This window comes from Misgurnus anguillicaudatus, chromosome 6, assembly GCF_027580225.2.
Source record: "Misgurnus anguillicaudatus chromosome 6, ASM2758022v2, whole genome shotgun sequence".
Lineage (NCBI taxonomy): Eukaryota > Metazoa > Chordata > Actinopteri > Cypriniformes > Cobitidae > Misgurnus > Misgurnus anguillicaudatus.
Genome location: NC_073342.2, coordinates 1,416,906 through 1,442,556, shown reverse-complemented (window position 1 = coordinate 1,442,556; position 25,651 = coordinate 1,416,906). Strand labels below are relative to the sequence as shown.

The following is a 25,651-nucleotide window of genomic DNA, read 5'->3' as shown; positions in this document are numbered from 1 at the left end:
AAATAACAATAATAAACTATTTTATTTCATTTATTTTCACTTGATAATTTATATTTAACTTAAGATGGCTAGGCTTAATCCTTTTTTATAAGGAGGAAAAGGTGTTTAGCCTACCTTGTGTTTTATTGCACCTATGCAAACAGGTGCTTGCACATTACTGATGCACACTGAAAACCAATCACTTCAGAACAAACATTCATCGAACATCTGAAAAAATCACATCTTATAACAGACGAGTGAAGTGAAAGAGAGAACATAATCCTGCACACCGTCCCAATGATAAAGGACTGCAATAATGTACAGCAGAAGACAAGTTTATTATCAGATAAAGCAAACAGACCAAACATGATGTGATGGCTTTGACTTTTTTTGTAATGTGACAATAGTTGTATATAATGAATTTATTTTTGCGTAAGCGACTTAATTATACCTGAAAAAATCCTGTTATGGTATTATAATAACTAAAGTTTATTAATGGAGCCTAGACTTAAAAGAGACTCCTGGTGCTTCATACAACTTTATATACATCTTAATGAATAAATAAGCAGTAACTTTCACCATATTTCACCCTATTTTCACTTGAAGCTCATGTTGCTTTAGATGACATTGTTGACTTTCTATGCCAGGCTCAAACGTTGGGGTTGCTCAAGGTTTGAACGAAATTTCTGCAGAAAGCGTGAAGCAAGTTCATCATCTACTAGACGTCCATCACTGGATAACGTAGCAGTCAGTAGCTCTTGAGTACAGAGGACAGGAGTCAAACTATCCTGGTTCTGTTCTGTCAACCTGACTTCAGTCCTGGTACTGCCCACAGCCAAAATACACGCTTGAGGAGGATTTATAACTGCACTAAATCCACTGATGCCAAACATTCCCAGATTAGAGATGCTGAAACCACAAGCAACAAACGGCAACTCATTCAATTCATGTTAAACTCAAAAAACTAAACATATAGAGAAATGTCTGAATCCTGTCTGATTTGATTTTAGGATTGTAACGCAGCACAATAATCTGAGTTTGAAACTTTTTACTTTTATACTTGTAAGACATCTGAAAAAAACAACGTTTTTAACAAAACATGTACTGTTTAATGCGGTATAAGCACTCAGGGAAGGACTTTAAAAGCGTTGTCAAATTGTGTAAATGTTGAGAGAAATATTCATAATGCTGGATTATTAATCTGTTAAAGCACTGTGTCAGCAGCACAAAACGTCATGGGTTTGATTATCAGATAACACACATACTGCTAAAACATACACTCACATATATTGTGTGTACTTCACTTTAGACACTAAATGCAGAAATGTAAATGCTTAGCTACACATACATCGACATCAGTCACAACATTTCAATTAAATTGTATTTTCACAATTGTTTTAAAGCAGCTTTACATTCATCAAAACAAGACAAAAATTGTCATAACAGTAATTGTAACTGTTTTCAGATCATCTGTAGTTATAGTTTTCTAGAGTAAATAGATCATCATATCTATTTAATTGACTCTGGAATAATTGCCTCCGGTCCTTTATGTAAGGAAAAATTGATCACGGGTTATTGAATTATTTGAAAATAATGCACACCCAAGGTGCATACCAATAAAAAACCTGTGTTTTTGCATGTTTAACAAGTAACAATTAACTATTGGTATTACATTCATTAACATGCGAATAAGCACGCACACGCACGTGAAATGTGGGTGTTTTTAACCCAGAGTTGACCCAGGGAAAATATAATATAATGTGATCAGTCTAAATGTGACAGAAAAACTTAAAAAAAGATCTGTAATACCTTACAACATGTCACAGATCAAATCTAATATTAGAAAGCTTATATAGTTTTAGTGTGAATGATGTAAGATTGATATAACATAAATAAAAGAGAGATTTACCTGAATGATCCTCCCTGATACTCCTCTGGTAATAGTTTCCCATCCCGAGCTTTCTGGGCCAAAGCCTGAGAGAAAAGTTTGACAAACATTTACTCTATTCATTATTTATATTTTCCCACATCCCACACAGTCACCTGAGATCATTTTTAGATACTGGGGAAGATTTTGAAGAAGTTCACATCTATTCTGGACTCATACTGACTACTTTATCTTTAATGTTTATTCTAAGTCAAAAAGAGATTTTTGTTAAATAAACTTGCAGGTTTCCAATGAAATTAATTAAATGTTGGCACAATTATATTTTTGTCTATGAAAGTATTTTAAACACTTAAACATTGATCTTCAGGTTAAAATATATTTTTTTGCATCGTTGTTATGGTGGCTTGTCTATAAGCCGTGGCCGGACGGTACGATGTTCATCAAACACAGCTTAGCTTGAAAGAAACAGAAATCCAATATTTATTTAATAAAGAATTCTCAAGTTACAAATTTGTTAAAACTGCAGGATAATAAGATGGCTATGGTTCCGGTAAGAATCATATCTCATGTCACCCTTGTACACTCCAAAAAACATCAAACTACCCTAATTTATGTAAACCGGTGTTCCCAACCAACACTTAGTCAATAACACCCTCTAGTGGTGCAATGAAAAAAATACTTTTTTGGCTCCACCTTCGTCTCGGCTTAGAGGTTATCAGAAGTGTTTTATTCTTGTGCAGGGTTTGCATTTGTTACAAATTAGCAAATAAAATATATATTTAATATGTCAAAATAGTTATATGTCAATGTTCATATGTGATAGCAGACCTTTGCACTGGAAGCGATCTCCTGAAGGCCTTTGTTAGCAGCATCTTTAATGATGGGTGTGATGAGACCCCGCGGTGTTGCTACGGCAATAGAGATGTGAATGGAGTCAAGAGCTCGAGGTCCCTCAGGGGACCAAATCACATTCACCTCTGGCATCTCCTGACAGAAACAGATAGCAGCAGTGAGACTCTTACCATCCACAAACATCAATAAATCACACAACATCTGAATTTACATCACCACATCATAAATCATATTATCCACATATCATGCCATTCAACATTAGATAATATTCTCGTAAAAATACAAATATATTTTTGTCGTTCATGATTAAAAGGTCACTACACATTTGACACTCAAGTTGTGTTTCCTGTTATTTATTATTTGTTCATTTTGTGTTCATTTATTTGTGTAGAGTTGTTAACAGACTAACATTATACATACATCTGAATATGAAATAATGAAGGTTGTGTATGAATGAATGATCATGTGTGAGCAGCACTTACTCTGAGTGTAGCAGCAGCAGCCTTAATGATGAAGTCATTGACTGACACCTTGATGTTTTCTAAACACACAAACACAGATGTGAACACATGGCCGGCAGGACACAGATCATAGACAATAAAAACATCGCCAGCCAGTCCTGTCCTGCTAGTTTGTTTGGATTTTAATTGGTCATATCAGGAATGGATATATAGAGCCCTATCATAAACCCCATTCACACAGACCTTTGGTCCCAGAAAATACCCGTAAAATTGCCAGACAAGCGTCTGTGTGAACACAAACTCGTCCCGAATTAATCTTCTGGGATTGATGCCGGAAAGAGGACCTATACACGGAATAGGTCAGATACACGGAAAACCCTCTGTGTGAACAAGAAGCTGAAACAATGCCGTAATGGGCGTGTCGTAGTGAGGACGCGCGCGTCATCACAACAAAAGTTATGGTTCAGCTTCTTACAACGAGAGATAACATGCATATAAACATTCACCACGAGAAATGTCGCAAACTAGATTGAAGCAGTTATCAGGAAATGAGACGCATAAACAATGACGCATGTGATGTAGTGAGGACGGTCGTCACGGCAACATGAAGTTGGTTCAACTCTTTAAAATGAGGGATTTACAACATTCATGACGAGAAATGTCAGCAAACTGGACTGAAGCAGATATCAGGTAAGTTAGCTCGTCACTTACTGCACTGAAACGGAGATCATTCAGCAGCATAAAAGAATTTTGCGTCACGTGCTCATTTGAGCTACAATAAACGAAAATTCCCGCACGTCATCTCAACAAAATATATCGTTCAGCTCCTTAAAATGCGGGTTTTAAATGCATATAAACAATCCCGATGAGAAATGTCTGAAAATGTATTAAAGCAGAAATCAGGGAGCTCGTCAAATATCCACTCAGAAGCTGAGATCATTCACCAGCATTAAAACGGCGCGTCACGCACTCCTTTATAATTTTATCATAAACAAAAATGCACGCGAGTGGTTTCTGGAGAGAGAAATAATAAATAATATGCAAACTTCAGACGCTGCGTAGAAGAGAGGGCGGGACTTTCAACAGATCACGTCTTTCAGGGACCATAGATGCCAGGTAATCATGGCAGTGTGAATGAACAAAAAATCTAAGGATTCCGGAAAAATCCAAGATCCCTTTCCCGGGTTTTTTTCTAGAATGTCTGTGTGAAAATGGCTATACACTCGGCGCAATGCAGCACAATTCGCGAAGCAAGTGTCTTTTGCTAGTTTCATCCCGGCGTAATTATAATTTTCACATTTAGCGCCACGTTGTTTAAATAGCAAATGCATTTGCACCCATGGGTGTTCTGGTCTGAAAACAAGGTGTGCGTTGTTGGCGCGTTGCTATTTTAAGCCAATTAGTGTTTTTTGTTATTTAATGAGCGCGTTAGAAATATGCGCCTACAGGGCAAACAGGTCAGTAGATGATGCAGTGAACATGGGACTTCACTTCATCCTGCAACACCTCGACCAGCCAGGGACCTACGTCAGGATCCTGTTTGTGGATTTCAGGTATGATGGTGTTTAACGCCGAGCTGAAATACTCAATGCAAAACTCTCTCAGCTTACTGTATCTCCTGCAATTTGTCAGTGGATCTCTAGCTTTTTGACCAATCGAAGTCAACATGTGTGGCTGAGGGACGTCACATCTGGATCACGGACAACCAGCACTGGTGCACCACAGGGGTGTGTCCTTTCCCCACTGCTCTTCTCACTCTACACAAACAACTGTACCTCTATAGACCCAACTGTCAAACTTATACAATTTGCAGATGACACTACTATCATTGGGCTCATCCAGGATGGTGATGAAACCGCATATCGCCAAGAGATTGGTAAGTTGGTGCTCTGGTGCAGTCAACACAACCTAGAGCTAAACACTGTGAAGACTGTGGAGATGGTGGTGGACTTTAGGAGGCACCCCAAAGCGCTATCCCCCCTCACAATATCCAACATCCCAGTGACAAATGTGGACTCATTTAAGTTCCTGGGTTCCATCATCTCCCAGGATCTGAAGTGGGAGTCCAACACCAACGCCATCCTTAAAAAGGCTCAGCAAAGGATGTACTTTCTACGACAGTTGCGGAAGTATGGCCTACCACAAGAACTGCTGGCCATCTTCTACACTGCTGCAGTTGAATCCATCCTCTGCACATCCATCACCGTTTGGTTTGGGGCAGCCACAAAACAGGACAAACACAGATTACAACGCGTAATTAGGACAGCTGAAAAAATCATTGGTGTCTCCCTGCCCTCACTACAGGACTTGAAGCGGCCAGAGAACATCATCAAAGACTGCACACACCCAGCATACACCCTCTTTAACCTCCACCCTTCTAGCAGGCGCTACAGATCCCTGCGCACCAAAACAACCAGACATAAGAACAGCTTCTTTCCCTCTGCCATAACTGTACTGAACTGCAGCTAAGTGACGTCAGCCGCTCTATGTCCATTCACCACAGTACATACTTATAATCCTATATGCATCTTGCACTCATTACATACATATTTACTGTATATTTGTATATCTTATTTGTATATTATGTTAATAGGGTGACATGTGCCTATATGTATATTGTTGTCTCTTTTGTACAGTTTGTGTCTTATCATTATTGTTCTGTATATTGGGTGTTCTACTACCTATTTGTATTATACATTTAAATGTTAAAGTATAGAGAGTATTTACAATCTACCGGAAACAAATTCCTTGTATATGTAAGTATACTTGGCCAAATAAAACTGATTCTGATTCTGATTCTATACATGGGACGACAAAGTGGGTTCGCTTATCACACACTTGGATCCGCAGCTAAACAAAAACGATTTTAAATACGAAAAATTAAAGGATTAAAATGTAAAAGATTATTATTGAGTCTCTTGGACATAAATGAGCAACAATTATGAGACGTTAGAAGGCAGTGCTTCGCCTGTAGCCTGGTAAGTAAAATAAATGCTTTGCTTTGTACATGCATCTATGTTTTTTTAAATGCTATCACACAGATTAATTGTATTTGATGACTTTGTACCTGTGGATATAGTGAGATGAGAAACATTTTTAAGTAATGCTTTTAAAAAACCCATGGTGCTAAAACGGCTCTCCGCACGTTTGTGAATTCTTTATCTCCTGTTTGTTACAAATAAAGTATTTTAGAGTACAAACATTTTCTTGCATATTTGTAAATTATTTTATGAGATTACAATGATTATGTAGGATATCAGTACATTTACAGCGATTAAAAGCCTGCTATTTTTATTTCCATGACTGAAAAAAACGGCTTTTAAAGGTTTTAATAAAAAAACAAACACTTTTTTTACATTAATCTTAAACTGGTGGTCTTCTTTCTCCACTTAGTTTTTCAGTTTATAAATTCCGCTTTCTAAAAAGGGATTAAGCATGGTGACAAGCACAACTTGCTTTTAAAGGGGATGAGAGATAAGACTCTCATTGGTTTATTGCACATTACGCCCAAAACACACCCATTACGAAAATAGGAACAACCCTTTAGGCCGTGCGCTTGGTCTAAACGGGCGTGTCTGAACCCACTTTTGCTAATTTAATGACGGGAAAAATAGTTTATGCGCCATGGCGGTGTGCTTTAGACCATGCGCTTAGATTGTTAAAATAGGACCCATAATGTTATGGTCTTACCTTTGGCCAGATATTTTCTGAGCTTCGTGACAGCACTGAGATCACATTCAACTGAAGCATACGCGTGAGGTATGGTGGTCTTCGACTGCGTTAATCTCTGAGCGATGACTCTCCTAACATTTGAGGCTGGTATCTCTGTGAACGTGCCCTGAAAGGATAGTGCACATTCCCTGATGCATATTCATATATACTGTATGTGCATCATATATCAAACCTAAGACACAGTTGATGCTGATCTTTTCATTTCACATTTTTCACACACACTTTTATAAAAAAAAAAAACAAAAAAAAAAACAGCACATTTAAGCTATACATATTATCAGTATTATGTTTGTTCCATGGAAATCAAACCCACAATCTTTTGCTGCTAATAATTTTGTCTATGTTATATTCAATTCAATTAAAATTGATTTCTGTAGCACTGTAAAAAACGTATATTATTAATCATTTTTTTATATCAGTGATACTAACTTAGGTATACAGCGATTAACAGGTTTCACTATTAACCGCGTTAAAATGTCACAGTGAAGTAATTGTAAAGGCGACGCTTCTCCAGGTTGTTTGTGGATCTGGTTTGTGTGTGTGCCTGCATGTGTGCATAAAACAGTTAATTCATGTAGTTTAATTATTTTAACGTGTTAATGATTAATGAATTAATAGGACGAGTTTACGCGTTAACACTGCCAGCCCTAATAGATAATAAATAATAATAGATAATATCTAATAGATAATAGATTAGGAAATCTGCGACATGCACACTTACGCACCATTTAAAAAATATAGCAATACCAAAATACAAACACTATACAATCGCTTGAATACAGCGTGTGTCTCCCTCAGACTGAAAACGAATCTCGGTCGCCCCAGATAACATGTCAGGAGCGGCGTACGCCAGCAGCGTCACGGCAGTGTGGTGAATGCGGATTCACAACAGACCCGGAAGAGAAGACAATGCTGAAGTGTCATAATTTTTGTTATTTGGACTAAAATGTATTTTCGCTGCTTCAACAAATTCTAACTGACCCACTGCTGTCATATGGACTACTTTGATGATGTTCTTATTACCTTTTTAGACATGAACAGTATATCGTAAATACATTTTTAATAAAGGGTCAGAAAGCTCTTGTACTAAATCTAAAACATCTTAAACTGTGTTGCGAAGATGAATGGAGGTCTTATGGGTTTCGAACGACATAAGGGCGACTCATTAATGACATAATTTTCATTTTTGGATGAACTAACCTTTTAAGAATCTTATTTCTAAATGTCTTATTATTTGTCTTCTAGGTAATATTGCATGTTTACAGCTTTTTAAAGATTGACAATATGTATAATGAATAAGTATAAATCAGTGCCATGGCTATATAAGGGCCAGGGTGGCACTGGCTCACTCAGATTGACGGCTGGCCCACCCAGACAAAAGAAACAAAATATTTTAGGGGAAAGCAAAAAAAATCACGCATAAATTATAATAATCTCTTTAATAATAATTGCTTGAATATGCATCATTCAGAAATAAACTATTTATATAGAAAGTTTGTCAAATGTTAACATTAAAGCCATTTTAAACAATTTGAGCTTAAGAAGATGTTAAAGTGAGCTGTTTTCTGTGCACGCACACACACACTCAAATGGACACACCCTCATAAGCACAAGCATAGAGGCTCGCGTTTCAAAAAGCACGTAAACAAAAAATGGCTGTGCGCTTGACAGGACACATACACACAAAATTATCTCTAAATACGACAGTATTGGCAATTATTCTCATAAAAACAGCCAGTTATGTCTTATAGTTAACGCAAACAGTTCAGAAAAAATCCGGATCCGTGCTTATCTGATCTTAAAGTGGCAGTGTCCTCAAGAATATGTTTGTGTCATTATTTTAATCAAACAGCAGAAGACAAAAGAAAAATCACTTTTGTAGCTTTAAAAAGATTGATTATATTTAATAATTTATTGAATGAAGAAGACAGTGTTATTATTCATTTCATTATACTTCTGTTCCTAAATACTATAAGTGTTATACTATATTTGTAAATTTGTTATTTTCTATTTTCATATGCTTCTAAATTCTCGATTTGTTCTTATTTCATTTTCCGCCTTTCAATTCGCCTTTTATGCTGATCAGAAAATTATTTGATCTATGACTCTAAAAAACAATGCTATCTGTCTAACCACTATATTGTAAAATGAATTTGAGAGAAGGCATTGAGGTCTGCCTTATTTTACCGAGGTCCACTCAGTTTAAAATTTCTGGTATAAATATATGTGACCCTGCCTGTGAAAACCTAGCTAAAGTTTTCTTTAATATTAAGATCATGTAAAAGATTTGATGTATTTCAGTCTCAGAAAGTCATATTTTAGAGAAATTCCAATAAAGACAAGCTTATATTTAAAGCTGCAACAGAATTAAAATGTAATTTACTTGCATGTGTGCCATATAACATTAAAGCTGAGATTTTCCTGTTTTCAGTGATATATGACACATTTATGAGAAAATGACAGGTAGGGTCACTTACATGCACAAGTTTATAAAACAGTGAGGACCCAAACTGTCTCGGGTTGTGACAGACACAGTGAATGGCTGGCCATTAACACCTTTATTATGTTGTAACCCTCCTTTACCCTTGTATGGGTATTATTTTTATGTTGTTGGCTGTGCTCCCATTTTCCCCCTCACTGTGTGAGTTGTTTTGCTTTTTTGGTTACACTTTATTTTCATAGTCCACCTTAGATATTAAACCAACTCATGGTAACTTTGCAACTACATTAACTCTCATTAGAGTATTAGTAGACTGTTAGGGAAGTTGTTAATGGAAGTATGAAGTGCCGTTATCAATATGCTAAATCCCTAATGTACTCATAATAAAATGACTATATTACTGTTGATAGAGTAATCACTTATAAAAAACACTGCTCGGATATCAAATTTGTTGAGTGTTGTGATCAGAGCTGTTGTTGTTGCGTGTTAGGGGTATGTTGTGTGATTTAAAGAGCAAAAAGTAAAACTAAATTAGAGAATAAATCTCTGATGATAACTTGCAGTGTTATATTTCATCAATAAATAAAGAACATGTTTATGTATGTTATGTAACATGTTAGTGGAATAATCATAAATTGTATGTTTAGAAAATGTTTTTGTATTTTATGCTTTAGGCCAATAAACATACACTTATGAATAATTTTTGTTCTGCTGGTTAGACACTACTCTGAAGTAGGAGCTAATTTAGTTGCACAAACAAGGCGGTGCCAGTACTAAAATTATCACCAGCTCCTGTCTGTCCCACTAATAGATCAGATACTATGAAAAGGTTTTTGTGGTGTGAATGAGGGCAATATTTAAAACTGGACGCAGCACAACACGACATCATCTGGGTATTGCAGTATTTGACATTTGGTTGCTGGTCATAGTGGTCTGTAAGAATCAGTTTAGTCACTTACCGGAGCTCCAGGTTTACCAGGGACAGAAACAGGTGGGTAAGTGGGGCGACCAGTGGTGGGGGCAGCCGGTTGAGGTGGGGTTGGGGCAGGAGAAGTAGCAGCTCTTGCAGGAGGAGCAGCTTGGCCTTTACCCCGCTGATTCAACAGATTCAGAACATCTCTGACAAACACAGAACAAAGAACAAAATGATCTCCATCAACCCTTTTATAATTATAAACATTTATAATGCTCTTTGTATACAAATAGGGGGAAACACAGGCTGATATATCATTTGTAATGTGTCTGCGTGTGTGTTTGTAAGACTCACTCTTTAGTAACAAGACCTCGTGGGCCTGTAGGCGTCACCAGATCAGCGTCCAGACCATGTGTGTCCAAAATGTGTCTCGCAGCTGGACTCAAACGTAACCTGTTCACACATATAACATGACTTTTGACATCCAGTATATAAATGACCTAGATACCAAGGGCCAATTACACCAGCTGAATGTAAAAAAAAATGTGTATGCCCAATTCTCATTCTTTTGACTAGGCATAAGATTTAGTCTGGCGTGTGATACACCTAGATGGTGCGGCAGGTATAAATTCTGCAAATGACTTATTTAACATTTAGCCTGGTCTTATTAGGTGTAATGTCCAGCTGGTGCAACTGGACCCCTGCCACTGTAAAACATGGCTCAGAGAAGATCTAGAAACATCAGATTTTCTGTTAATATTCAGACTTCTTTTGAAACAGTTAGTCCTGCACGGTATTGGCAGAAACTGACAATGTAATATATAGCTTTTCTTTGGTGTATACTGCAATGTTAGAAACACTGGATGACTTCACCAGATGACTTCAGGCTTGCATTTCTTGCATAGCTCTGGAATGACAACTTGAGGAATATAAGTGTATGATAGGCATTACATCTTTGTCAAGTGACCAAAAAGTGTTAATTAAACCTTTTTTGAAGGCATATTAATGGTTACCACAATGGCTTCAAACACACTGCATATAAATTAGGTTGTCACTTCACCTTTTAGTGCATAATTATGTTCTGTACACACATACTTCAGTCATTTACGGGACAACCACATTCTACTACCGAATAAACTCCTGCAAAATGCAGATAGTGACAACTTTATTTACAGACACTCTGCATAGTGTGTACATAACCGAACTGAATAACTAGTTGTTAATGAAGTTATATAGACAGGTCTCTCTTCTGTAAAAAAAAAATGCATATAAGGGGAAAACGTCTTATGTAATGTTTAATATAAGCAAGATCATTTTGTTGTTGTGTTTCCCATTAATACTAATAATAATAATAATATTGAACCCATCATTCAAGCAGCGTTTTTTCTACAGAAAGAGCCGGTTGCTCAGCTTGGGACTGGCAAGCTCTGTCAGAAGTACCTGCGCATACTGACTCATGCACTTAATTAAACTAGTGTTAATCTCGCAATCCAAGTGGATTCATAAGCGATTTAACGCAGGGCACGCAAGCACTGCATTTAAACAATTGTCTCTAATTCGAAAGCAAAATGTGCATGGATGGATGCGCATTTATAAGCCCCTCCCAACTGTGTCACAGCAACATCCCGACCTATTAGTCTTATTCTTTGCTCTCTCTAAGGGTTAGGGGTAAAAAGCATCTGCTAAATGAATACATGTAAACGTAAATATATTATGCTGTTGCAGATACTGACGCCTTGACTGTTGCAGGTGGATGGATCGGGGCCACAGGAGAGGCGGGGTCAGCTGCAGTAGGCGGAGCTGTAGCTGGTGTTATGGGGTCAAGGCGCGGGATCTCAACTTCTTTCCAGTCTTCACCTTCACCAACCATCAAAGCAATGAGAGTTCCCAAACGCACACCTCGACTGCCTTCCTGCACCTGAAACGTACACATGAAGACCCTGTTCAGTGGTCAATAAAACTGACATGAGCTATCCAATCTAATACTCAGTAAATAAAATAATACAAGTCAAGCATTAAATAATAGTATATTCACTGTTATACCACGGGGCTGTTGAATGCTTTATCTGCATTTAATCCATCCTTATTGAGTAGTGAACACAAGTCGTGAACATACACACCCGGAGCAGTGGGCAGCTATCCCAGCGCCCAGGGAGCAATTAGGGTAAGGTGCTTTGCTCAGGGGCACCACAGTTGCAACCCTCTGGCCGTGAGCCTCGAACCAGAAAATCTCGGGTTGCAAGCCCGACGCTCTAACCACCAGGCTACAACTGCCCCACCTGCCCCAAAATGCACACCTGACCTTTCAAAAAATCGCCCGTGCAATGTCTATGGCAACTAGGGTTGCCGCGGTGACGTAATTTTCCCACCGGTTAATCGGCGCGTCACAAACTCGGTGATCCCGGTATCACCGAGTGGGAGGGGCTTATAAATGTGCATGCAGACGTGCACATTTTACTTTCACTTAAAATTACGCAACTGTTTAAATGCAGCGCTTGCGTAAACTGTGTTAAATCGCGTATGAATTTGAGTGCAATGCGAGTGCAACAGCTGGTTTACTTAAGTGCTTGAGTCAATGTGCGCAAGTAATTCTCAAAGAACCCACCAGTCCCAAGCAGAGCAACCGGCTACTTCTCCATAAAAGCGCTGCTTGAATGATGGGTTTGATATTTTTCTTGATGAAAAACACAACAACAAAACAATCTCGCTTATATTAAACATCATATATGTATATTATAACAACAACGAGTAAGCACGCAGCTTCTGTCATCATCTGGTCAGTCAGCTCGCCTCGCAAACTCTGACAGAAATAAATGAAATCTGACACCTGCTTCTATGTGACGTGACGCGCCTTCAGCTCCGCTGAATTCAGACAACAGACACATTCAGTTGTAAGTGTTTGCTCTCTCTAACAAAACTAAATGATTTAATTACACGAAAATATCAAAACGACGGTGAAAGACGGTGTCGCGGTGGGCAAGTGATATAACCGGTGAGAGGCTGAAGCACCGGTTATCACCGTTTCACCGACTATCGCGGCAAGCCTAATGGCAACCATAGTATTACACTCCGCTATGCGCTGTGCTGCATTACAACCTTGGGTGTGCATTATTTTCAAATAATTCAACAGGCCGCTGTCAATTAATCCTTGGGTATATAATTGTGGATGCTAAATGTAAAGAGTTAAATGATGTTTGAGCACCATACCTTTAAAAGCACACATTAAATGCAGTTTCAATGCAGAAACAAAGCTGTATTTTACTTTTGCCTTCCTAATTTATTTATTACCTGTCATACTTACAAGTATTTTGGCAAGGATTCCATCCTCATTGGACTCCATAACAACCACAGCCTTATCGGTCTCAATTTCACAAAGAGCGTCCCCAGCCTCGACAACATCACCTGTTCAAACACAAATCGAGTCAGTCATCTTTTATATAAAGTACTTTATATAATAAGCTTCAAAGCAGTTTTACAGTAATAAACAGAAAAAAAAAAACTCAATGTAGGTATTAGGGTTGTGCCGATAGACTATAGTATAGACGTCAGACTTATCGCCAATAGTAGGCTTTCATGACAATAGTTGGCGATGGTTATTATTATTATCATCAAAGTTTCACATTAACACGCATTGCATGCTTTTCCTCACATGAGAGGGTTTGTGGGCTTCACTTTGCGCGAGAAAGCTTGTAACACGCATGGATTCCTTCTCGCATGCACCTGGAATTAATGCGCGCATCTTGAACTCTTGCTCGGACCTGAAGGCGCGCGGAATGGACTCCTAGCACCTGAACTTGTAATGCGTATAAAACTGCTAATGTATGGTTCTAAATAAGCTCTGCGTGTGTTTACGTAAGAGTACCTGTACAATCAACTCGAAGTATGCAAATCTGTTGCCAACCTCACAGTTCCTCCTCATGTGTTTGTGTGTGGCGCGGACCGTTTAGCGCGGCAAGCGAAGGAGAAAAGATGCTAATAGAGGCACCGCCAGCTTCATTTAAGTCTACTGCAGCAGCAATGCTCAAGAAAACGTGGACAAAACTCAAATTTGCGAGTGCCGTATGCTCAAGGCAATACATCTAATATGAAGAGTCGCTTTACGCCGTCATCACCAGGGTCAGGGTGTTGTTGATAGCACCCGATCACAGGTGAGGCATTCATGTTTAAATGTTAACAAACTGATTTTCTGGTGAAAAAACTTGAAGATAGTGGCATAGATTATAAAAAGTAACCCAGTGTTCTAAGCTATTTTAGAAGCTAATTTTAGCCTGCAGACAAAATATCTTAAAGGACCGGTGAATCAAATACTCAATTTTAACTTGATAATTTGTTATATAAGAGGTCATCATACTTAAATGAACATCCTGTAAGTTTCAGAACTGAAAACGTCCGTGCTGCTGAAATATAACAGTTTTTGGCACCAAGCCAGTATAATGACAAAGTGTGGAATTCGAAAACTCCCCATAGCCAAATACAAGGAACCACTTTTGTAGCCCCTCCCACAGCTTCGCGTTACACACGTGTGTCTCAACAATAAGTAAACATGTCTTTAAAGATTGCCAAATGTAACCAAAATGACTTTTAAATAATTTTTTTCTGAGAGACTTTTATTTTGACGCAGTGATATGAAGTAACCATGGAAACGCATTTTCGGTTGTGGAAGGACGGTCTATGGCTGCGTTCACACTTTGCATTAACATGCGATCTCGGTGATCCGTTCACGCAGATCCGATCATTCGTATATCAGGATACGGCGCGTTTACATTTGTCGCATAAATGTGGCTTCTGTATCTGGATGTGTGATCGGATCCCGTTTAGGGAGACGCGCTGGGTGGATAGCTGTCAATCACAGATGGCTACAGCTGTCTTTAGCTACATGATTTAGGGTTGTCGCGGTAACCGCAATCCCGTATTGTACAGTGTTACTGAGAAGTAACCCAAAAACCGTGATGTTCACATTTTAAGCTTTATTTAAGGCTTTATCTTTGTTTATCTGCAACGCCCGCACCAGGATGCACGTTTCAGCCGATGTAACGTTACTTACTTTCACTTATCTCCTAAATTTCCTGTTCATGTCTCCCTCTATATAGTGCGTAGTTAAGTAATGTAATTTACAAACACATTTATAAGTAACGTACTTTGTATAAAACAAACATTGAATACATGTATTTGGTTAATGTTATTAGGGATGCACCGATCCGATATTCTGGATCGGTATCGGGGCCGATCCGGCATTTTTTGCTGGATCGGATATCGGACTAACAGGACCGATCCAATTCCGATACTGCGCATTACCCATGGTTGTCACTGACAAGCGATTAAAACGTCAAAGTATTATAAAAGCACCATAAACGTTTTTATGCACTATAATCAAAGTCATCTTACACTCAATAGCTTCATGTGAAGGAACAAACGCACATTTAAAAATATTCATGTTCACAGAAACACTGTAACTTACTTGCAAACTGAGTTAATCCACTGATGAGAAGCGGACTGATAAAAACGCGTCATTCAACACAGGCACACACACAATAACACACACAATAACTGTAACGTTAGGCTTTATTAAAGATCTGATTTCATAAAGTCTCAGTAAGCTGTTGGATGGATGCAATTCACTATGTGCTGAGGATTCACAGGTGAAGCGGACGGATGAAACGCGTCACTCAACACACGAACCCTCAATAACTGTAGGCTGTTTTAAAGATCTGATTTTATAAAGTCTCAGTAAGTTGTTGGATGGATGCAATTCAGTATGTGCTGAGCACACGATGCATCAAATCGATGCATGAACTTAGCTTTCCACTGCGGAGCGAGGATTCCCATGCGAGTGTGAGGACGCTTCTAGAGCATCAATGCTGCACAGTATTGCGCAGAATGCGCACTCAATATGATTTAGGCGCATCAATTCTGCACCCGAAATGTGCATAAAAGGTCCGGTTAAGTGCATAATTCCCAAAATAACCATCTGCACACTAAAGCTTTTTTACTGTGACTTTTTGCGCAATTAAGGAAAATATATTTAGCATACTTATTTGATCAAACGTGCCTATTTTATTTTCTCCTAAACACTGCCATGGTTAATAATTACTAATGTTCTTGTAACTTGTAAATCATTTTAAATTATTGGTTTTTAATTTAAAAGTATAATTATATATAATATAATTATATTATGCTAGATTTAGACATTTATATAGTGTATGTCTGTGTGTGTGTGTCTGTGTGTGCGTGTGTGTGTGTGTGTGTGTGTGTGTGTGTGTCTGTGTGGGTGTCTGTGTGTAATTTAAATTGCTCAAGAAAAATACAGTAGTATCGGATCGGCAGGTATCGGAATCGGCCGATACTCAGAATTCAGGTATCGGAATCGGATCGGAGATGGAAAAAGTGGTATCGGTGCATCCCTAAATGTTATTATGGTTTGTACGTGTTTTCAAGTAACATAACGTGTTAAATGAGATAGAAACTGCTGACTGACCAAAAAGAAGCGCAACGTTCACGTTGATATGTCGCCATGGAACCTCAAACATTATAACGATCCATTAAATTCTGGCATTAAATATAAAATCTCTCCATAAATAGTGGAAACATGTTAAACATATGCCTGAATAAGTTAAATACAGTCAGCAGCGTTAAAATGCTTTTGTATATCGATTTATTTACGTTTAAGCTATAGCATTTCTCCACAAATACAAATTTGTGCGTCTCTCAGCTGTGCTCCATGACATATTGTCCTTTTTTTGACAGCTGTCAGTTAAAGGAGATGATAGTGGGCGGGGTTTTGTGTGACGTTGACCTGTAAATGCAGATACGATGGCTGGATTGCGTTTACATTACACTGAGATCCGATCACAATGCGTCCTCGACTACCTCTGCATCAAGACGCTGGATAACGGAGGCTCAACATTAGGAATGCGTGGATAAAGTTTGCTTTTGAAGAAGTTCTAGCTCACGTTTGTTTACTTTGTGTACACGGATTCATTTGTAAAAAAGTCAATGCTGTATTTGCAGAGAGACTGTGATTAAAAAAACCACTAATATTGGATCTGACAAAAATGACACAGCAGTATACACAGTAAGTTTATTTAAGTAACTGCGTTTCACTATTGCTTTGTTAGAAGAGATCGCTTGATATGTCTGTTGTAACATCCGTTTCTGAACACGTATGTTTGACTGTTTTAATGTACTAAAAACATCAAACGATTAATAAAGGTACAACACTTAACAACACAACTGTAATTTAACGGTAGAAATATATAAAGTTATTGATAAAGAAGGATTTATCAGCCGCAGTTTAGATTCTGATGCCCGCTTACTGCGTTGTATGCGGTAATTTAGTCACGTCGAGTTTAAATTTTTGTTTCTACTTTAGTATACGTATTGTCATTTATGTGTATCATCTTTAGCACCCAGAATCTTTTGTGGCTCAAACATATTTGTGTTCGGCTGCTATTTTTACACATTAATGTTTTTAAAACATTTGCCCACATGTAATGACGGGGAATGAAGCTGTCCAATCATAGCAGTGGGCGTTTACGTCCAGGTCTTCAGTGCGGCCGCCCCTTCAAACGAACCATTTCTCTAGACAGCCACTAATCCATGTTACAAAATAGCCTATTACTTATTGCTTTTGATGTTTTTGAATGTAAAAACCACGCGAACATCATAAGTAGACATCAGACAACAGTTTAAAACAATAAAATCAACAAATTCACCGCCCCTTTAACACTAAACGCCCACTCAGGAAGCAGCAGCAGTGACAGAAAAAGCACACTAAAACAGATAAATAATATAAGCACACTTGTCTACTCATCTACTATCTTTCTGAACCTGGACGGCTGTTTTAAGATGTTCAGATTTTTTTTTTCTTGGCCCGCCACCACCCCCCCCTCTTCGGAGGACAACTTTATTTTTTAATAAAGCAAATTATTTACACAATACATTACAATATAGACAATAGATTTTTATACAATGCATTATTCGTCCTACCATAACCATTCAAGCAGTTTAGTGAAACCCTGGGTACATGGGGGGGGGGGATTGTAGCACCACATACCTAGTGTAACATGTAACATATACGACAAACAGATAACAGAGACAAGACAATTGACAGTTGCTACAAGAACATGTTATTGATGGTTGGTTGAGTATAATGATCTTGAGTAAGCTCTATACATTAATCTGAGGTTCACATTCGTTAGTTTGAAAAGGGTTGGGGGGAGAAAAAAAAAAATGTTATGCATGAGCATGAATAGTGTGTTCCTATGAAAGACAATAAATAAACTTACATAACAGACGATGGAAAAGGGAGATATGTGAATGGTAATGTAAATGGTAATGTACGCGGCTTGTAGTTATGTTTTTGTGTTAAGAAATGTTAATAATGGGGACCAGATGTCTTCAAAAGCAGATATCTGCTTCCTTCTGTATGCATTATGTTTTTCGATTGAAATGTGTTCTGAAATTAAATTTATCCAATGATTGATGTTGCAAGATGTCTTGGATTTCCAGTTTTGAAGAACTACTTTCGTTCAGATTTGTTATTGCTAAAGTGCAAATTCATCAGGCAAATGACACCACACCACGTCTGCATTATAAACTATCAACACTATCACATTTAAAAATCAATGAAACGCGTGCCGTTATGGTACTGATGGTGCAAGATTCATAGTCGGATTGAAATCCAGACTAATAGCAACTGTCAAACATGTTGCCCCAAAGAGCTGCTGAGGACTCATTTCATGTTGTTGTTCTGAGTCTGAGATGATGCTTTGCAGAAAATAAAGTCACATGATAATAATGATCCACGACCATGTGAAAGGCAACAGACCTCAGAAAGATAAAGTAGCAGTGTGTGTGTTCGTCACTGGTGGCAAAACAGAGACAAGCAAAAAGACGCGCTTGCAAAGCACTTTACTTAATAAAATGACCTGATGATCAGAATCTATTACTGTACGTCTGCACTGACTTCTTTGGCACAACCTCCATTTTCACCAGAACAGACTTCTTTGTGCCATTCACCTTTATAAATTGAAAGCTCAGGTTCAGGTAAATGTGTAATTGTAAAGTTTATCTCACGGCAAATACCTTACAATTTTAACCTAATTCTACTTTAACAAAAAATACAGAGAAAATGATACATGTTCAACAACAGCATAATTGTGCTAATGTGCTGTCTTAACATGTATGTATTTATAAAACAGTTCATTCCAGTCCATGGTTCTGATTGGTCAATAGCTGTACCTACTCTACTTTGTGTTGTGCCTAATACGATAAAGCAGCTTCTCGTACTTTACTGCTTACATAAATATTTCTGTTTTACACATTTACTATCAGAGTGTTTCTGCTCCATGCCTCTCTCATCTAAGGGGTTCCTGCCTTGAAAAACATTGAAGACCCCTGATTTATTTGCAGAGAGAAAAAAAAAAACGAGACAAACATGTAAAGACAAAAGTAAAAAATTCACCTTCTTTCTTGAGCCATTTGACAATATTTCCTTCCTCCATGGTGGGTGAGAGTGCAGGCATCTGGACCTTCAGAGGAGCAACCCCTGTTGAACAAACACAAAACACAACAACATTAACGCAATGTTCCCACAACACATTGGGATATGACATTAAAATACCAACAGAGCAACACAACAGTCCTGCTTTTAAATCACTCTTTCATGATGATACTCCAAAGGGTCTGTGCAGTCCCACACAAAAGCCCTATTCGGACGGGATTAATTTTACAGGGGTAGATGGCGTAATGTAATTTTACCACAGGACGTCTGTAATATTAATGGTCAATTCGGACGGGATTAGAAATCTCGAGATGGGTCTGTCTGCGGGCCGCAAGAGAGGGGGGTACCTTAAAGGGGCGTAACTTTTAGCAGGGACGTAACTTTAAGTTGTCCAAGTTACACAGAACCACGCGAGATGTCATGACGAGATGTTGTCATTTTGTCTTCCTCTTCTGCCCGCATAGAGATACGGTGGCTAAAGGCGTTATTAAAGTTGCTCATCCAAGCGTCCTTGTGTTTGTTTGAACCAATTTTAATGGATTGAAAGCCGACTGACGAACACCCTTTTCCAGAGAAATGGTTCGGCTACGACACATGTTAAGAAGTCACGCCAGGGGCTGAATTGGTTGACCGTTTCAGGTAAGCTACTTCGCTAACGTTAGCTATGTGTTGCTAGTCTAATGTTAGATTTGTGAAGTCCGTTCTATGAATACACTTATGATCAGTAACGAGTAGTTAACAATATACAACAAAGCTTGCATGAGTTTCATTGTCCACCTATATATTTCCCTATTTACGATAGTAGATATTAGTACATTAGAATCTTACAGTTATTCCTGTAAGTTGTCGAGATTTCAAATGACAGTTAATTACTTAAGGACCTATTAAACGACATAATAACACTGGAGTTAAAGGTTGTGTGTCTCGTTTTTAATGTATCTCTCTCTCTCAAACCCTATTCTGTTTAAGTATGGGTGCCATTGTATATTCTCATAATGTAAGCTTATTTTAAGTACAAATGTAATATATGTTTATGGTTATAATTTTCACAGATGCATTGATGTGTAGTGATGCAGTGGACAACTTGTGAGGGTGATACCATCCAAATGCACATTAACTGTGATGCAGAAACACAATAGGAGGATTCATTGGTCTACACTTCAAAATCACAACTCAACCTGAAACAACCCATATCTGTTATGGTAAAACAATGTGGCGGTTTTCCAGACAGGGCTTATCATGGTCCCTAACTAAAATGCATGTTTGAGCTACTGTAATTAAGAAAACACCTTGTACTGACACCTCTCAACATATCAGTGCCATTGTTTTTTCTCAAGATGCACACCAGTCTTTTTTGTAGGGTTTGTTTATAAAAACTAAAATGCCCTAATATAAGTGCCCAGTCCTGGTTTAATCTATTCTAAACCATTGGTGACCAAACCTGTGCCTTGAGATCTACTGTCCTGCAGAGTTCAGCTCCAACCCCAACCTGGCAATCAAGCATTTCAGGGCAACCTTAAAATTATAGTCAGGTGTGTTTGTTAAAGCTGGATTAGAACTAAAATATGCAGAAGGGTAGATCTCCAGGAACAGGGTTGGTCACCCCTGATCTAAACTAAGGGTTTCCAAACTGTGTCCTGCAAAGTTTAGCTCTAACCCTAATCAAACACACCTGAAGCAGCCAATTAAGGTCTTACTAAGCATACTAGAAACTTCCTAGCAGGTGCTCTGATGCAAGTTAAGCCCGGAATACACCGCACGATAATTGGCTGTCCCAGACTAAAGATTGCCATCGTGAAACTATCGTCGCGATTTCTGTGATCGTGGCTCTCCGTCTGTGGTCCTATGTCGTACAGTGAGAGAGGTTCAACGACGGCCGTTTTCCCGGTCTTGCGCCCAAAGATAGCCTACGATAGTTTTCTGGCAGTGTCAGAAATTCGGCATGATCACCGCACAGTGTGTTTGCTGCTACGACCTGCGCGCCGGTATTTGTTTACCACGAGCGCATGCTGGTGACGTTGCGCAACGCGTGACGCAGCCGCCATAGCTTCCGTGTCATCATCGTACAGTCTACACGCCTCTCGTACCCGAGTTTAAACGATACATGTCGCACAGTGTGATAAGGTAATGATCTTATAAGAGGACAAAAATCGTGCAGTGTATTCCGGGCTTTAGAGCTAAACTCTGCAGGACACCGGCCCTCCAGGACTGACTTTGGGCACCCCTGCTAAACCCTGTCTGGGAAATTGCCCCAATCTGTTGAGCTGGCCATTGTACATTACTGCTGCTGAGAAACAACCACATTTGTCAGCTCTACACAGGGTAGACATTGGATGCATTATTATTATAAAATGCATTAATGTGCACTTTACCAATACTGTAGATGCATCAACAGCTTCCAGCTATACACTTGAGATCAGCTCCTGATGACTCTCATAAAGCTGTGTTATAATTTATTGCAGGGTTATCTTGAAAGGATATTTTTATAAACCTTTACAATGTCACCAGATGTTACATGTTGTGTATAGTTATTTTTATAAACCTTTACAATGTCACCAGATGTTACATGTTGTGTATAGTTATTTTTATAAACCTTTACAATGTCACCAGATGTTACCTGTTGTGGATAGTTATTTTTATAAACCTTTACAATGTCACCAGATGTTACCTTTTGTAAATAGTTATTTTTATAAACCTTTACAATATCACCAGATGTTATCTGTTAGCCATTTCTTATAAAACCACGTGAGCTCTGTAGATTTCCCTTAAAAAGAATTAAGTCTTTGCAAGTTTGCAAATGGATTTCATCTTGGTTGAGACAGGGGTAGCTGCAGCTTGGAGCAATGGGCGTGGCAAGAGGTAGGGGTGTGGCAGGAGGTAGGGGCATGGTAAGAGGTTTCTCATTGGTCAAAGGAGCTTCCTCCTGGCAACTGTGTTGGCCAATCAGCCGTAACCATAGTTATACGTCATTTCCTTTAGCGAAAAAGAAATCGTAATTTTCTTTTGATGGAAAGAAGAAGATGGATATAATACATTTGCGATATAATTTGATGGTCTCTTTGCTTGACATCTTTTCAGCTTCGGGAATTATTTAATTGTTGTTGACAGATACATGTTACAGTGAGAAAAATTAATGACTGCATTTGCATCGAAGACATCCGAGTCGGCGATTTATGTCGATGTCCGTTCTGTGCTCTCAGTGTTGTTAGACCTTGTGAATATCGCAAGATACAAAGCCATTTGCAAAGCCACAGACTTCGCGCGTTTCGCCATGAAGGGGGTCACTGTGCGTTCTATTTAGATAGAGAGTTTGATTCTGTTCGAAGGAATGAGCTTTTAACACAAGAACACAAGCCTTTGATGACAACTTCAATTGACGTTTCAAAAAAAAAAATTGTAAAAATGACTGAATAAATGTTTTTTTTTTTGATAAAATGGTGTTTGTTTTGCTTAATTAATTAATGTCACTTAAAAGAAGTTTATTAAACCGTTTTTACTTCATTTAATAATTATATGGTGAGTGTTTGACCAAACACGTATATGCCTTTATACAGCCAAAACATTTGCTGTACCATTTTTATAAAAATAACATTACTTTTAGAGACATTTTTGTCTTTAAAATAATAATTTGTTTTTTAATGATTTTTTTATTTAGTTCAAATAAAGACATTTCAAGTATAATGCAATAAAAACGATGAATACAAAGCATTGTAAATACAGCTCAAAATGTGTAAATCGGAGAATAACAAGTATAAAATGAAAAATACAAATGAATACAAAAATAAAAGTTTATGAATCAAAGTAGTTATAGATATTTTCAAAAACCTTTTGTTTTGTGATCTCATGGTTGAATCTGAAATCTGAACATGGTCTTATAAAAGGTAATATAGGAGGGTTTCTTTTATTTGTGTATTATGCATATAAAACGTCGACAAAATAATTTAATTATATAATTTTTTTCCCAGAAAAATATGGGTTTTGGAAACAAAATAAAATGTCACGAGGTTCTAAATTCTAATACTGGGAATTTCTATTTTAGGAATATATATTTTGAAGTCAGTCCAAAATGAAATAGAAAAAGGGCAATACAAAAATAAATGTTTCATATCTTTGATGTTTTACAAAAAGTGCATTTATCACAAACATTATGAATGTTTTTAATGATTGATCCTGAAAAAGTGGCGGTGGTGATGACGTCATGTAACCCGCGCCATACAGAAGGTGTCGAAGGTAACGTACTTTTGAATGAATTCTCAATGTCATTATTGTTATTTTAACAGTGAAATAAATTTATTTTGTATAGTGTTTTATATGCAGCTAAATGTTGTGCTATATGAAGAGTTGCCATTAGGGGGCAACAGTGTTCTATATTAGAGTGAGTTCTGTACTGAATAAAGCAGTAAAAGAAGTCAGTGAATCAGCAAACAGCGTGTGAGTGTTGCTCTATGTGTTACGATAAAATTGTTTATATGCATACATCAGCAAGCAACATAGTGATTAAGTTTATGGCTCGCTTTTATGCGGATCAGGAAGCTTTTCGCGTCTAATTGAAAAGACCTTACGGCACGCCCCATTCCTCGTGGCACGCTCCATTTCTTTCCGACCTCTTGCCACGCCCATTGCTCCAGCCTGCAGCTACCTCTACTTGTCTTGGTTTAATACATATTAAACTGTCTGATGTGCACATTTACTTAAAAAAAAAAACGAAATCATCCTCACTGTGTAACAGTTCACGATTTAAATATTGGTATGCCTCGGTACTTTAATAATTTTAGGTTTGTAAATATGTCCATATATGCCGTATATGGCCATATTGTCTACCCACGTTAAGAATAACGATGGATGAGACAATATAAGACCATCCGAGCGTCTTATGAAGCTTCCTCCGTGCCCTCAATTTAAAACATTTACGGCATTAACGTTATTTGTCATTACGCTAAAGTTGAAAGAGAGCTATAAACAATCTTCATACTACTAACTAGCTATCGGATTTGCCATGTCAGTTTAGCGGAAGTCGTCCTGACATCCCGCGGGATTCTGCGTGACTTGGACAACTTAAAGTTACGCCCCTTTAAGGTACCCCCCTCTCTTGCACTCCTCAGACAGACACTATTGGAAATCTCAGTAAAACATTCAGAAGTGGAAAGGTAACTCATTTGCACTGCGCATCACCTCTCGTCTTCACGTGCACGTTACCTTGCTTCCTGATATCAGATGTGCAAACAACATGACACAGACGAGGAAAACGCGAAACACTGTGTTTAATTTGAGTTTGGAGAGAACGTCAGTTTCAGAAACAGTTCCGCGCCTCTGAGAAGTAAATTTGACACTTTTTTAAGTTTGTGTCGTTTTATTCAGGAACTGACTTGCCATTGACTTGTTTTTCCACCTAGGACACAAGTAAATGCTTCTTTAAGCGCTTTTATATTTAAAAGAAACCCGCAAATTAAAAGGAAATGACGCGTTATACGTGTATATTTACAGCTGGTCTATTCACACTGGATTAGGATTACCTGAGGTAACGTAATTTCTCCGGACCTTTTTACAGAAGGTAAAAGTCGCCGTAATCTTTACTGATATTGTCCGTAATTATTACTGACATAGAGCATTCGGACAGGACTAAAATCACTGAGAAGCTCTGATAAAAATTGCTTTACCCCACATCTAAAACTAATCCCGTCCGAATAGTACTAAAGTCAAACACATATATGATTTCTGCAGCAGATAAATCCCTCATTTCTTTGTATCAAACGCCTTACTTTTAAAAAGAAGCTTTACCAGTCTAAGGCTATGTTTACATTAATGCGTTTATGCTTTAAAACACGTTACTTTTGCTACGTTTACGCCTTTCATCTACACTACATCACCGTTTTCGACCCTCATA

The 25,651-nt window shown here is 38.0% G+C and overlaps 1 protein-coding gene across 2 annotated transcripts in view; it reads right to left on the bottom strand.

Moving 5' to 3' along the window:
* Positions 1-298: 298 nt before the first annotated feature.
* The window catches only part of pdhx (pyruvate dehydrogenase complex component X), a 46,665-nt gene continuing 21,312 nt past the window's right edge, over positions 299-25,651 (bottom strand). For both annotated transcript variants that reach the window (XM_055193509.2, XM_055193508.2), the window contains 10 exons: positions 19,729-19,812; positions 13,567-13,667; positions 11,999-12,183; positions 10,620-10,718; positions 10,312-10,471; positions 6,871-7,018; positions 3,202-3,260; positions 2,696-2,854; positions 1,889-1,953; positions 299-888 (listed from right to left, as the gene is read on the bottom strand). In XM_055193509.2, the coding sequence (XP_055049484.2) occupies positions 618-888; positions 1,889-1,953; positions 2,696-2,854; positions 3,202-3,260; positions 6,871-7,018; positions 10,312-10,471; positions 10,620-10,718; positions 11,999-12,183; positions 13,567-13,667; positions 19,729-19,789 (1,308 nt within the window). In that variant the 5' untranslated portion in view covers positions 19,790-19,812 and the 3' untranslated portion in view covers positions 299-617. The remainder of the gene's footprint in view (positions 889-1,888; positions 1,954-2,695; positions 2,855-3,201; positions 3,261-6,870; positions 7,019-10,311; positions 10,472-10,619; positions 10,719-11,998; positions 12,184-13,566; positions 13,668-19,728; positions 19,813-25,651) is intronic.